The 14,564-nt window shown below is 45.1% G+C and overlaps 5 protein-coding genes and 1 long non-coding RNA gene across 7 annotated transcripts; 1 reads left to right on the top strand and 5 right to left on the bottom strand.

Moving 5' to 3' along the window:
* Window positions 1–103: 103 nt before the first annotated feature.
* LOC117582129 lies at window positions 104–1,419 on the bottom strand. Its single transcript, XM_034269712.1, has 3 exons — window positions 1,248–1,419; window positions 821–1,023; window positions 104–766 (listed from the first exon to the last, which is right to left on the bottom strand). The coding sequence occupies exons 1-3, from the start codon at window positions 1,259–1,261 to the stop codon at window positions 282–284; spliced, it is 702 nt and encodes a 233-aa protein (XP_034125603.1). The 5' UTR covers window positions 1,262–1,419; the 3' UTR covers window positions 104–281.
* Window positions 1,420–1,595: 176 nt separating this feature from the next.
* LOC117582134 lies at window positions 1,596–3,741 on the bottom strand. Its single transcript, XR_004573704.1, has 5 exons — window positions 3,483–3,741; window positions 3,221–3,424; window positions 2,353–3,156; window positions 2,096–2,298; window positions 1,596–2,035 (listed from the first exon to the last, which is right to left on the bottom strand). It is a non-coding gene; the product is annotated as an uncharacterized LOC117582134 (long non-coding RNA).
* A 241-nt stretch (window positions 3,742–3,982) lies between these two features.
* On the top strand, window positions 3,983–5,654 carry LOC117582211 (non-specific lipid-transfer protein). The gene is made up of 4 exons (XM_034269819.1): window positions 3,983–4,124; window positions 4,199–4,377; window positions 4,557–4,772; window positions 4,939–5,654. The coding sequence occupies exons 1-4, from the start codon at window positions 4,080–4,082 to the stop codon at window positions 5,600–5,602; spliced, it is 1,104 nt and encodes a 367-aa protein (XP_034125710.1). The 5' UTR covers window positions 3,983–4,079; the 3' UTR covers window positions 5,603–5,654.
* Window positions 5,644–7,513, bottom strand: LOC117582126 (UDP-glucuronosyltransferase 2B17). The gene is made up of 3 exons (XM_034269708.1): window positions 7,460–7,513; window positions 7,072–7,350; window positions 5,644–7,009 (listed from the first exon to the last, which is right to left on the bottom strand). The coding sequence occupies exons 2-3, from the start codon at window positions 7,333–7,335 to the stop codon at window positions 5,723–5,725; spliced, it is 1,551 nt and encodes a 516-aa protein (XP_034125599.1). The 5' UTR covers window positions 7,336–7,350; window positions 7,460–7,513; the 3' UTR covers window positions 5,644–5,722.
* A 352-nt stretch (window positions 7,514–7,865) lies between these two features.
* LOC117582128 (2-hydroxyacylsphingosine 1-beta-galactosyltransferase) lies at window positions 7,866–10,261 on the bottom strand. Of its 2 annotated transcripts, none has more exons than XM_034269710.1 (5): window positions 10,243–10,261; window positions 9,506–9,785; window positions 9,066–9,439; window positions 8,370–9,008; window positions 7,866–8,309 (listed from the first exon to the last, which is right to left on the bottom strand). In XM_034269710.1, exons 2-5 carry the CDS (start codon window positions 9,779–9,781, stop codon window positions 8,036–8,038), a joined length of 1,563 nt encoding a protein of 520 aa, XP_034125601.1. In that variant the 5' UTR covers window positions 9,782–9,785; window positions 10,243–10,261; the 3' UTR covers window positions 7,866–8,035. The 2 variants fall into 2 exon arrangements, with proteins under 2 accessions (XP_034125601.1, XP_034125602.1); XM_034269711.1 differs by lacking the exon at window positions 10,243–10,261 and adding an exon at window positions 10,090–10,097.
* Window positions 10,262–11,687: 1,426 nt separating this feature from the next.
* LOC117582127 (UDP-glucuronosyltransferase 1-3) lies at window positions 11,688–14,288 on the bottom strand. Its single transcript, XM_034269709.1, has 6 exons — window positions 14,227–14,288; window positions 13,284–13,551; window positions 12,840–13,225; window positions 12,578–12,776; window positions 12,075–12,523; window positions 11,688–12,013 (listed from the first exon to the last, which is right to left on the bottom strand). Exons 1-6 carry the CDS (start codon window positions 14,250–14,252, stop codon window positions 11,722–11,724), a joined length of 1,620 nt encoding a protein of 539 aa, XP_034125600.1. The 5' UTR covers window positions 14,253–14,288; the 3' UTR covers window positions 11,688–11,721.
* Window positions 14,289–14,564: the final 276 nt, after the last annotated feature.

Genomic DNA, 14,564 nt, shown 5'->3' with positions numbered 1-14,564 from the left:
ATCTATCATCACCGATACATACAAAGATCGATGACATGAAAAAAATACCGAGAAATATACTGCAGCAAATGATGGCGGTTATCAATTTGAAGTTTATCAATGATTGTACGTCTGCATAGAAATATATTTGTTATATATACACATTAATTCTATAACACACTATAATTATCTTAAACGAATTATGTAGTGTAATGAAAATGTTCATGTCGACGAACAAGCGATTTGATTATATGACAAACTTTTCATTTTATGAGGTGTTGGCATGTTCCTAACTAGTTCTTTCACTCGAAGAAACATTTATGGATCTCAAAGCTTTTCTTTAAGGATATGTTCTCCATTCTAAGCTGATTATTTTCTACGCGCAGGCATTCAGCCTCGGCTTGCAGCTCATTGTTTCTTTGTTGCAAATACAAAACTAACGATGACTCGGATTGAGACTGGGAAGCAGCTTCCATGCTGCCATCGGACAATTGGTCTTCAATGATGCACTCATCATTTTCCGGACTTTCGGAATGTGTGGCTGGCTCCCCGCTTTCGGACATTTCGTCCTCAACGATATACTTTTCGAATTCAGCATCTGCGGCTTGTTCCAATAGTGCCAAGCTCTCAGCGGACAGCGGACTTTCAACGCTTCGGCTTTTGCACAAGGGTTCCTCCTCTGCATTTTTTTCTCCATTATCACGTTCAGTTTTTTGTTCGGGTTTTACGCGACGTCGATATCGCTTTTGCCATCTACTGAACACAGGTCTGTGCAATGGTTCATGCCCTGCAAGCAAATTCAATTATTAGATGCTCCTTTTGAATTTTATGTTTAGCTTACCCAAATTTTCAGTGGGAAGACTTCCTATTCGTAGCCTTCCATTCACAAAGCATTCAGCGAGGAAGTGTTTCATGCACACCTTGGCGCGGGTTGGTGCTCCACTTATTCCAAGATTCGCGTACCACTGCTGGCGATTTCCTTTGTGGACAAAAAACGTTTGCTCATGGCTGGAGCAACCTTTTACCAAACACTTAACAATTGGCCTGCAAAAAACAAGTGTTCAATGGCACATCTCAACAAGCCAGAAGTGCATAATGTCATGCATGAAGCTTTCTATTATTATTTGCATTTTTTATTTAAAAGAATAAGAATGGAAGATCGTTCGACAGTTGCCGAACGCTGCCACACTGCCTGCTGACGGACGGACTTGCCTGTGTAATTACATGTATGTATACATAGATGTGTGTGTATTTAGAGTTTCACGTACCTTACCCACTCCATTTCAAATGGAATTGGTTTAATTTAAGTTCGCGCTCCTATATATTACAGTTTTTATGTTCACTTTTTACCTATCTATACATTTTACTTGTTTATTTGTTATTTATTTACTGAAAGCTGCAGTGTTTGTGATTGTTTCATCGTGAAAGTGTGCGTGTGTGTGTGCAAACAAAAAGAACAGGGTTGATTCGGTGTCTATAGTTGGGATGCCATATGGTAGAAAGACACAAAAGAACAATACCAAAATGTAATACCGCAATTTATGGTATTCATATTGAAAACAGCCGCTAAATTTTAATTCATTTAAATATTTATTTTCTGGCACACAAACCAATAAAAAAATATATATATTCCTTTATTCGTACATACGTTTATGTATTTCAAAACTTCGTTTTAGGGAAATGTTTTCCATTCTTAATTGAGAATTTTCTAAACGTAGACATTCAGCCTCTGCCTGCAGCTCATTATTTCTCTGCTTTAAATACGAATTTATTGATTGTAATGTTATTTCCGACTGTGAATGATCTTCAATGTCATAGGCACCCATTTCGGCTTGTTCCGAGCCGTCGGACTGTGGATCTTCAACGATAAAATTGTCAAATTCTGATATATCCTCCTCTTCTTCCCAGCCATCAGCGGATAGTCGATCTTCAATCTGTATATCTTTTTCGTTCACTTTCTCTAAGCTTTCCGACGGATCTTTTATTTTCGTTTTGGCTTTCTTTATGCTTCTTCTTTGATGTTTGCTAAATTTAGGTACATACACTGGATCACGGCCTAAAATTACAAACAAAATACAATTAATGCACATTCAATATCGCTTATCCTGCAACTTACCTAAATTTTCAGTTGGAACACTCCCCATGCGAAGACGATTTAGCGACAAACATTCCTCCAGGAAATGTTTTGCGCAGACCCTAGAGCGCCTTCGCGCTACTTGTATGCCAAGATTAGCGTACCAAAATTTGCTGTTTCCTAACGGGATCTGGTATGAGCGCGGATGCCCGGAACAGTCTTTTACCAAACATGGCCATTTTTCTCTAAAACGTTAAGAATCAATTATAAGTTACATTTAGACATTAGGTAAAACTTACTTGCTCACTGGCGAAGCTGCGGGTGTTTTATTTGAATCCATTTCCTGTTTATTTATAACGAAAAGAGGCGAAGATCCATTTGCTCAGTTCGGTGGGCGGGGCTGTAGGTACTTTTGTCGAACGATGGGACACAGACGCATGGATCGACTGACTGGCTGTGTATTTGCATACATATGTAAGTATGTATGCACAACTTCTGCAGAAACCTGTGCCACTCAATTGACAATTATTTATGTTGTGGTTTTCCTTACTCTTAGTTAATAGTTTATCACTTTTTTCCTTATTTAATATTAATGTTTATGTTTTCCTTAGCCTGTGTGCGTGTGTTTACAAAATGAACAGAGTTGATTCGGAGCCGAAGTAGTGATGCCACATCATTAAAATACCAACATTTAGAACATACATCTGTAACTATTTGTATATGCATAATATGGGTAATAACATGTGTTTATTCGAACAAACAATTATGCATTTCAAAACTTCTCTTTAACGATGTGTTTTCCCTTCTTAGCTTAATATTTTCTGCGCGTAGGCATTCTGCCTCTGCTTGCAGCTCGTTATTTCTTTGTTGCAAATACAAAATAAGTTCGGATTGAGATGGAGTATCTGCATCCATGCTATCGGACGCAAGATCTTCAACTTCATCGGACAGCCGATCTTCAATTAAATATGTTTCCAATTCGGATCCGGCCTCTTTTTCCAAGCTATCAGCAGTCATCGGATCTTTGCTTTTGATCATTTTAATTTGTTCTATGTTTCGTTTTTGATGCCTACTGAACTCTGGCTGATACAATGCCTCACGACCTAAAATGTATTTAAATAAATATAAAGTTAATAATGCATTGCTTACATTTATGCCACAGCTTACCTAGATTTTCCGTGGGTAGACTTCCTACTCGAAGCTTTCCACGATTCAAAAAGCATTCCTCTCGGAAATGCTTTGCACAGATCCTATGGCGGCTATTCACCCAAAGAATTCCCAGGTTTGCCAACCAAAATTTGCGATTTCCAACAGGTACCTGGTATGAACGCTCATGACTTGGGCAGCCTTTAACCAAACATGGAAACATTTCTATTAAATGAAAAAAAAACAGTTAGAAACATAATTGATATTATGTTTTAAAACTTACTTGCTGTTATTGTTTATATTTAAAAAATGCAGATAGCATTGCCGAATGCTGGAACACAGACGGACGGATAAGCTAACTGGCTGTGCAATTACATACATATGCATGTGTTTCAGATGAATGCACGGTTTAGTTTTCGTCTTATAATTATTCTTGTTTGGTGTTACTTTTCCCTATTAAAACTATTAACAAATTTTGTTTTCGATTGCTTATTTCGTACACTTGCTGTCATATGTGCGATTGGTGCTGTGTGCATGTGTGACCAAAAGAACAGGGCTGTGTCGGCGTGCTTGGTGGGGCTGCCACATCATTAAAATAAACAAATTTAGAAAATACCAAAATGAGATACATACATAGGTAATATAATATAACCTGATATATGGAATATATTGGTACTGTATTTATTAGAAACATTATTTCATTGATGTATGCAACAACAGCAACAACAGCGCGCAAGCAAGTTTCAAATTTCTAGCTCCATTAACGGTGCTCCCGTCAGCTGTTCGTTCTTATCAGCCGGGTATATAAAGAAGCAAACGGTTGATTCCACCGCAATTTATTCAGTTCAGCGGGCACCACACACCACACAACACAGGAAAAATGACCAAGACAAGAGTATACGTTATCGGCGTCGGCATGACCAAGGTACGACCGCTGAAGTTTGACCTTTGTGCTGTCTTTTGTTTTATCATTATTTTGGTGTGTCTCTCTGACTGCAGTTCGAGAAGCCCGGCCGTCGTGCTGATGTCTGCTATCCGGATTTTGCCAAGGAGGCCATCACCAAGGCTCTGCAGGATGCCAACATCAAGTACGAGGAGGTGCAGCAGGCGGTGACTGGTTACGTCTATGGCGACTCCACCTGCGGCCAGCGTGGACACATACTCCACCCTTACTGGCCGTAAGGGCAGATGTTACACTTGTTGTTGACGAGGTGTCCTAGGTCGCGGGACATGGACCGGTTCGTCTAGTAGCTCAGACCGTGGAGGCTGACACACGACCGGGACCCGAAGCTCTTCTACCTCGCACCGAGTGACCGTAGTTTCCACCCTGTTAGGAAGATGAACAATAATAACTTATTATAATCTCAATCATGTACCAACAGTATTTTGACCGTGCCAATCCCATGGAGCGTCACATCACCGAGATGAGCGAACTTACCGAAATTGGACCTGGACCCATGGCTGCTCAGATCTTTGGGAATGCTGGCAAGGAACACATGAAGAAGTATGGCACCAAGCCCGAACACTTTGGCAAGATCGCCTGGAAGAACCACAAGCACTCCGTCAACAATCCGTAAGTTCAGTCGAAAGTTCACTTTGCCAATCGCTTATCTTATCGCCGAGAACCTCCAACCATCATCATCGCCATCAACAGTCCACTCCATTGCCTGCATTCAGTCGGGAGACCGATCCGATCCGTACACGCGTTTGTTTTATCTGTCGGACTTTGTTGGTTCCAGCTACTCACAGTTCCGCGATGAATACACTCTGGAGCAGATTATGAAGTCGCCTCAGGTGGTCGAGGGAGTGCTGACCAAACTGCAATGCTGCCCCACCTCCGATGGATCTGGTGCTGCCATCCTCGCCTCCGAGCAGTTCGTGCGTCGCCATGGCCTCGAGAAGCAAGCTGTGGAGATTGTGGGCATGGAAATGGCCAGTGACCCAGCATCCACATTCGCAGACAAGAGCCTCATGAAGATCGCTGGCTACGATATGACTGCTTTGGCCACTCAGCGTCTGTTTGCCAAGAGCGGCTACAAGCCACAGGATGTGCAGGTGGTGGAGCTCCACGATTGCTTCTCCGCCAACGAGCTGGTGACCTACGAGGCATTGGGCTTGTGCGGCGAGGGCAAGGCTGGCGAGTTCATTGATCGCGGAGACAACACTTATGGCGGCAAGTTCGTGGTGAACCCCAGCGGTGGACTCATCTCCAAGGGTCATCCTCTGGGAGCCACTGGCCTGGCCCAGTGCGCTGAGCTGTGCTGGCAGCTGCGCGGTCTGGCCGAGAAGCGCCAGGTGACCGGTGCCAAGCTGGCGCTGCAGCACAATCTGGGACTGGGTGGCGCTGTGGTGGTGGCTCTGTATCGCTTGGGCTTCCCGGGAGCAGCCAATGCCAAGTTGTAAATGGCATTTAGGATTGGATTTTGTACATAAAATATTAACTATTAAACGTGAACTGTTCGTCTTTTATAATCGTAATGCCACAATCAATTTATAATCTATAATCTACTCGCAGATAAGATTTCACTGGCGTTTCAGCTTGGTTACCGCCTGACGCTTACAAATCCGACGTAATCTTAAGCAGCCAAAGAACAGCAGAAGTAGGACAGAGATCACCAGCAAGTAGACATCCAGCGAGTAGTAGACGAAGCGGGACAGATGAACAGCGCTCGGTTGAACGAGCGGTGCGCCTTTGGTCTCCGCCACATGCTCCACCCACCAAATGGCCGTCTCCAGCGGCTGCTGCACGCGATTGTTGTACGCAGAGGCCACGGCCAGAGCGTTGACCTTGAAGGCGGGATCCAAGGCTCTAGTAATCGTCTCGTAGATTGTCTGCTCGCTGAGCTTATGGAAGTCCAAACGCAGGGCCATGCCCCGCTGCACCAGAGATTCGATGTTCAGCGACTGATCGCCATACATGGGCATGCCCACCATGGGTACGCCGCTGGACACCGCCTCCGAGGTGCCCATGAGGCCGCCGTGCGACAGGAACAACTTGACATTGGGATGGGCGAATAGATCGCGCTGTGGCAGCCACTTCATGATGTGAAGATTTTCGGGCTTGTTGGGCAGCGTCTCGTTCTCCCACTTCCAGATGACCAGCTGCTCCAGGCGAGCAATGGCACGCACCATGGCATCCCGCTTCGCCTCGGACAACGAACTGGCGCGCAGCTGAGAGCCCCAACTGATGAGGACGACGCCCTTGGTGGCCTTATCGAGCAGCTGCTGGAGATCAGCGGGCAAGGGATTGGCCGGCTGCAGATGCACTCCGCCCACTTCGATTATGTTCGGCGGTAGGGGCTTGGGTCCACTCAGCGAAAAGTGCTGATTGAGTAGCATCAGCGAGGTATTCCGCACCATCTCTCGGGTGGATGGCAGTCCAGGGCCGAATTTCTGGCGCACCAAGGCATCGGCAGCGGAATAGCTGAACATTTTGTAGAGCAAATTAATCGAATGAACTGTGATCCAGTTGCCCAATCGACCGGCAAACGACATTTGCTGGGATTTGCCCATGAAGAGCGCCGATATGTAGGAAGGGATCAATGGAGCACCCATCCGCTCATAGTGCCAAGGCATCAGGGCACAGCTGCTCATGCCAATCACTGGCGCCTGCAGCACATGCGCCACACTCATCAGGCAATCCGTGTTGAAGTATTCCATCAGGATGACATCATAGTAGCCAGGAGGATGCTTCAGGATAGTGGCCAATGCCTCACTATGGAGGGTGGTGTTGCAGGCATCCTTCCCTGCGGCGTAGAGCATATAGAACTCTGCGTAGTGGAAAAGAAATGGCAAAGGCCGCTCGAATTCCTAAGTTAAGAAAAACCTTTATAAGACTTTGATTTATAAGATATTTAGGACTTGGGACTTACTGTCATTGGTATCATATCCGACAGATTGGATGATGGCAGCTTATAATCCGTATAGCCAGCGGGCGGTGCCTTATCCGGAAAGGGACTCACCACATCCACACTGTGCCCCGCCTCGGCCAGTCCGCGCATAATCGGATGAAAGAATTTGAAGTGGCTGATTGCCGGATGGGCAAACATGCCCAAGATCTTCAAAGAACTGACCGTACCTGTTAGGGATATCACCAGCAGCAGCGATAGGCACTTGTTTCTCTGCTTGGCAATCATTTTCAACTGCGGATTCTAAAGATTTTTGTGATTTTCATCTTGATTAGGTATACATTTTGATTTTGTTTGTGCCTCAGTTGCACATCTATAATTAACAATTAAATATTACTACTCATCTATTTACATCTGTAATTAGCAAACAAAAATATACACAGAGAGCGATCCGTCGCTGGCAAAAGTAGAACATGAACTGAGGCAGCCGAGAGTGTTGTCATAAAAGGGAACGCTAGAAAAGAGAAATTTCTTTACCTGATTCTCTCTTTCGGTAGTTTATGGCTGATAGAGACAGTCAATGTCCAAAAAGTATATGTCATAATCGTGACATGGGCGTAGGGATTCTCTTTTGGAGGGGGTAACATTTCTGAAAGAATATTTAATCTAGATGAATGCTTCCTGGGATTAACGATTAAAGATCTTATTAAATATTAAAAATAAGCTGAATATTGCTAAGCCACACTGGAAGAGATTATTAGCTGTCTAAGTTCCGATCTTTTTGGTGCAGCGGCAAAGGCAATAATTATCAGGAAATATAGATAGAAATATTCAAATTTTATTAAACAATTAATTTGTTTTTAGTTTGATCTACGATTACGTTACAACTACAATTGAAATCCTTGATCAGGAAGCGTCTAAAATTCTCTTACACAAGAACATATAAAATATCACAAAAACAAGAGACGATTGGTGGACTCTCCACCCACTAGTCCTTTTTTGGCTTGGCGGCAGTTTTGGAACCGCAGCAGCGTCGGATGAGGGACACCCAACTGCCGATAACAATGGCCAGAATAAGAACCACAACCACATAGCAATCGAGGGAATAGTAGACGAAGCGGGACATGTGCACGGCGCTGGGTTGGATCAGGGGATCACCGTGGCTATGGGCAATATGTTCCACCCACCAGATGGCCGTCTGAATAGCCTGCTTCGGGCGGTGATTGTACGAGTGGGAGACGAGTTTGGCAGCATCGTAGTATCTAAGAGGAAGGAGAGATCTAGTTAGAAGACACAGAGAACACCATTGGGACTGCACTCACTTTTTATCTAACGCCTTTTTCAAGGCACGCATCACGCTGTTCTCCCCAATGTCCTCGTAGTTCAGGATCGTGGCCATTCCACGCTGAACCAAAGCGGCTGAGTTAACAAACTGATCGCCGTACATGGGTGTGGCCACCACGGGCACGCCGCAGTAGGCTGCCTCCGAGGTGCCCATGAGACCGCCGTGGGACATGAAGACCTTGACATTGGGATGGCACAGAATATCGCGCTGTGGCAGCCACTTCATGATGTGCATATTGGCGGGCTTATTCGGCAGCGTCTCGTTCTCCCACTTCCAGATGATTTGCTGCTTGAGGCGTGCAGCGGCGCGTACGATGCCATCCCGCTTGGCACTGGACAGGGAATTGGCGCGTATCATGGAGCCCCAGCTGATGAGGATCACCCCATGCTCGGCGTTGTCCAGAATGCGCTGCAGATCCGCGGGCAAAGGCTTTGCCTGTTGTATGTGTATGCCGCCCAACTCGATCACATTGGGTGGCAGTGGCTTCGGTCCACTCAGCGAGTAGTGTTGATTCACGAAGAACAGAGAGGTATTCTTGGCCAGTTCACCCACGGAGGGCAGCGTGTGGCCGAATTTGTATTGCACCAACTTATCGGCAGCGGGTACGGAGAGTAATCTGAAAGAAGAAATTGTCAATGCCTTTCTCGAGTAAATATCTTCACTGTCCACCTACTTGTACATCCAGTTGAGTGCGTGGAAACTGAACCAATTGGCCAGTCGTCCTGCAAAGTTCATGTCCTGCGACTGAGCCATGAACAGATTGGGTATGTGGGAGGGTATTATGGGTGCACCCATTCGCTCGTAGTGCCAGGGCATCATGACACAGCTGCTCAACGCAATCACTGGCGCCTGCAGCTGGTAAGCCACTCCCATCATGCAGTCCGTGTTGAACTGCTCCATAATGATCACATCGAAGTAGCCCTGCCTGCGTTTAAGGATCTGCTGCAGTGCGTTAGAGCGGAGTGTAAAGTTGCAGGCCTGCCTGCCCCAGTCGTACAGCAGAAAGAACTCTTGGAAGTGACTGTAGAAGGTGCGTTTCTCAAACATCTAAAAAAGGAAAACCAAACCCCAAAATTATCAATCAAATCGGAACTTCCTTGCTCTCTAACCCACCTTTAGATCCACGCTGTTTGTGAGCTTTTCAATGCCTGTCAGTGGATAATCCTTGTACCGCGCAACCGGATTTTTGTCCGGAAAATGGGACACCACACTGACGTCATGTCCCGCCTCGGCCAGGCTACGCATAATGGGATGAAAGAAGTGGAAGTGACTGACGCCGGGATGGGGAAACAGACCCAAGACCTTCAACGGGGCACCGGCATTGACCTCGAGCCCCGTATGGGCCAGGGTCAGGCATAGCAGTGCTAAGGCAAGCAGCGACGACCACATGTCTCTATGAATAATTACAAATAAATAAAAGGAGAACGTAAAAGTTTTAAATATCGACGCAGAAAAAAATAAAAACACTTGTTGCCTTTTGGGGTATTGGCTGGGCGCTGGCGGGGGGGAGCTGATGTTCTGTATTTTCGTCTGACCTTGTACTAAGTGCATGACACGAATACGAATGCGAAGAATTGTTGTAAAGAAAATTATGTAAAGAATGCTCGGGGGAAAGCACAAAAAGAAAACACAACAAAAGCCCATTGCATCACAGTCTCGGTGGGTCGTTAATTAAAATTGTGTTCCGCGATTTACACGTTTTATTTACGGCTACGTTTGCTCCAAAAATCAATCACACTTTTACTGGAACTGTATCACTAGATACACACACACACAATAACCAAAGGAGAGTTCCATGCCGCATGGCCACTCAGCTCCTTCTTTCTTCTGAGAGAGATCAATGCACTTACTTGTTTGGCTGTCGGCGAGCGACTGACAGAACGGGAAGCAATGCAGTGTAGTTCAGTCTATGGCGGGAGGAGGGAAGTATGGATGGGGAAGCCAAAACGAAAGCTCGGTCAATGCACGAAAAGCAAAACGAAAAGTGCGCTCTGTCAGCGATCCGATCCAAACCGAACCGAATATTGTGCGTCGTCGTCGTCGCTGTCTTTGGCGGAAGCTTTGCTGTCTCTCTCTTTTTACAGCAAATACTATACGATGGAGAGCTACACAATTGTACAACAGGAGAACGTGCCAACAGGAGAGCTTGAATGAGAGAGAGGGAGAACGGGAGCACCTTGAGCACGAGACTAGCGACAGTGAAAGCAAATTAAACGCTACATCATTGAAGATAGACTGACGATTGTTTATCAGTCATTACTTGCTCACATGTTCGCCGCCAGGCGCTACTCTCAATGATTACAGTTCAAATGTTTACACTTAGTCGAGACGAGACTGGGGATTGTTTGTCACATTTTTGTGTTCGTTATGTGGAAGAGAGAGACAGAGAGAGAGCTTAGTACCTGAAGGACGCATACACAGTAGAAGTTTTGTGACTATAACTGTAGTTCACGTAGTAGTTGAATGCTCTCTTTATTGATACATTTATATATATATGTATATTTATACATACATATGTGTGCATGTGCATACAGGTGTCTGGCATTTTCAGTTCTTGAAAATATGCAGAGATAAGAGTGTTCCTTTTTGTGTTCTATTAGTGATCAATGTACAAATTTGATTGTCGTAATCTGCAATACAATTTCTGGAAAATTTTGTTCTGTTGAAAACAAATTCTTTAAAATGTTTAATCTATAATTCACCAATTTATAAGAGATAATATTCATATCTAGAGCATTTAGTTTTCATTGCAGCTATTCGCAGTGTTTCATTCAAATATTTGGAAATGAGCTCAATGACATTTACCCCATTGTCTTGTTCTTCTATTTATGGCAAAGCTTGACAACTGAAATCTATTTATTCTCAAATGTAAATTGCGGTACACTGAACCCCTTAAATATTTAATGTGAAAGCTTTTCTCTTTGTGTTTCTTTTGTTTTGCTTCTTGTGTGTTTTGAGGTACTCCAAAAGATCACATAACGGTTACACTCGTAGTACCTAACAATTTAATAGATTAAGAATGATTTATTACTTTACGCTTGGAAAGTGAAAGTGTTAAATATATTGACTGTGAGACATTGAATATTGTAAGGGTTGGCGTGGAGCAAAATTATGCCATAGAAAAGTGTTTTTCTGCCAAAGATGTTCAACGAGGTCTTACATGCTTCAAAGAAAACAAGCTGGAATTAAAATTCCAATTAAAATGATATTTATCAATTAATACTCAATAAAGGTCAATTTGACTCCACTTAAACTGAGACTGAAACAAAACCTATTCCAAACACACGTGTATATATACATGTAGACATAAATATTTTTCTTCAAGTACTTTATTGCACCTTTGTTTTCTGGTTTTTCGTAGCATTCATCAAGCCCAAAGTTAGCCGCAAAAGTCGCACCAACTGCCAGATGGCGAACAAAGGTAATCCAATAATTGCCAAACAGCACAGATAAACATCAATGGAGTTGTAGACGAACCAATTGATATGCCGGGCTCTGTTTTCAAGCATTGGGGCACCGCGTGTATCGATGACATGTTCGATCCACCAAGTGGCCAGCTCCAGCGGGGACTGCGGACGTTCCCGGAAGGCCTTTGCCGAGCGTCGAACCTTGTCGGCGAATCTGTAAATATATATAGTCGAGTTGGATATTTAGAAATGCGAGACCCAGGAGGATCACTTACTCTTTCTCGAGTATCTTTTGAAGTCCGCTGGTTATGTGTTGCTCATCGAAGTCGCCAAAGTGAACAATGACACCGAAGCCACGCTGTGCCAGTGCGCCGGCATTGAGGAACTGATCCCCAAAGAAGGGCGTCACCAGCATGGGAACGCCGCAGTGCACCGCCTCCGTGGTGCCCAGGAGACCGGCGTGCGAGATGAATGCCTTGACCCGGGGATGGCACAGCAGATCCCGTTGCGGCAGCCAATCGAAGGTGAACAGATTGCTGGGCTTGTCCTGTGCCAGCGGTTTGTCACTCTTCCAGCGTATCAGAAATGTGTAGTCCTTCATGTGGGCAATGCTCTTGAACAGCGCTCGACGCTTCTCAATCGGCAGCGTGGTGGGATCGACCATGGAGCCCCAACTGATGTAAATGACACCACTCAGGGAATCCTCCATTAACTTTTCTAGGTGCTGAAAGAGGGGCATGACAGGTGAGACATCTTTGAATGGGTTTATCCAACCCACCTCTGGCAGTGGTTTCTGTGGACCAATTTGCAGTCCGCCAACTTCCACAACATTCGGAGCATAGGGACTGATGCCAGTCAGGGCGTAGTGCTGGTTAATCAGCATCAGGCTGGTGTTCTTCACAATCTCATTGACGGACGGCAGACCGAAGCCGAATCTCTGGCTTATCAATGCATCGGTCGCCGGTTGGGTAATCCATCTGTGGTCCAGCGAGAAAGTGGCGATAACTGGGAGATAGGTATGTGGGTCAGTCGCTACTCACTCGTACAACGTGTTGACTGTGTGGAAATGGATGAAGTTATTGAGGCGATCGATCAGCCCCATCTCGTCCGAGTAGGTCAGAAAGTTCATGGGCATAATCGCGTTGATGTGGGGCGTACCCATGCGCTGGTAGTGCCACGGCATGATGGCACAGGTGCTGAGAGCCACCACTGGGGCGTTCAGCAGATGCGCCACTGCCGTCATGCAGTCATTCGCGAAGTGCTCCAGGATGATCAGATCGTAGCGCAGTGGAGAACTGAGCAAATCGGCAATCAGGGGCGAGTTCAGGGCCGACTGGCAGAAGCGCATGCCCCAGCTGTGCAGCATAAAGTAGGTGGGAATTTTGTAGGGCAAACCCAACAGCGTCCTTTCGGTTGTTTTAAATTTCTGCAAGGTGAAACGTATAGTACACTTGAGCAGATCCTCCTCTGTACTCCCTGCCCACCATTAGATCAATGACGTCCGTCAGCAAGGGCGATCCTTTGAACACATAATCCGTGTAGTTGGCCAGCGGCTGTTCCAGCGGAAAGTAGCTGTACATGCTGATGTTATGGCCGCGCCCAGCTAGCTCCCTGAATATGGGTCGAAAGAACTCAAAGTGACTCTTGCCGGGATGTGCAAACAGGCCCAGTATTTCAGCGGCTTCGCTGGATGCAGGCAGCAGCAACACCACCACCACCACGACCAGAAATGCCATCGTGGTCCGGCGCCACCTGAAGCCCCACAAAAGATCAAAGTTAACCGAGTGGAAACAAAGGCTTGAGATACATTTAGTAACTGCAGCAGCAAACGTTGCTTGACTGCACTTTGCAGCTTAAATGCTTTTGTCTAAATATATATGCTAAGATCGTGACCGGAATTTAGCTGCCAATTGTTTTTGGCTAGACCTTTTGACCAGTTCTCTGGTTTGCTCGACGCAGGCGTTCACCAGGCAAAATGCTGGGGCCATTAAGAGGTGTCCGCCCAACGATTAATTACAAGGTTCAAAAATATTTTGATAGAACTTGTTTCCAAGGCTTTATCTCAATCTGTCATGTAAGCTAATGGTTATAAATGGTTTTTTAATAATAATAGAGTTCAAGTTTCTCATATGGCATAATAAAGAGTCTCTAATAAAGAGAAGTGCTTCAGTGGCAACAGATCCTCCACCCAATATTCGATATAAATTTATATCCTTTCTTCTTTTATGTGGTGCCACACCCGCTAGTTTATTTGGCTATTTCCAAATAATTTTTATGCATTTTTTTTAATTGGTTTTGCAGAGTCTATTTCCTGTTTGAAAACTTGCTGCTGCAATTACACACTTCACGCTGACTGATTGAATTGTGACTTAGATAAATGTTCCTGCTGATTTAACGACTGTTCAGCCTTGAGCACTTGTTACTAACTTCGGCGAGTTCCTTTTGATATCCATGGAAATGGAAGTTCAACTGGTCAAAGCCACGATCCGCGATCAACTGAATGCAAAAAATGCTGCGCTGCAACTGCAACGGCTAAACTCATGGCGAATCAGACTCAGAGGCTGCCCTGTTGCAGTTTCGCATTGCCAACGGCAAAAACAGTGTCTTAGATATGTATGTGCACACACACATATGTGCATGTGCTTATATGCACCCAACCCGACACATCGTACTGTACTTAGTGTTATGCCGTACAATGCCAGTCATGAACAATTTGCGGTCCGCTATTAGATTGCTCAATCTGGTACTTGGATGCGACCCAAGAG

This window comes from Drosophila guanche, unplaced genomic scaffold (assembly GCF_900245975.1).
Source record: "Drosophila guanche unplaced genomic scaffold, DGUA_6, whole genome shotgun sequence".
Classification (NCBI taxonomy): domain Eukaryota; kingdom Metazoa; phylum Arthropoda; class Insecta; order Diptera; family Drosophilidae; genus Drosophila; species Drosophila guanche.
The sequence above is the reverse complement of the archived record's forward strand: the minus strand, read 5'-3'. Positions and strand labels throughout refer to the sequence as shown.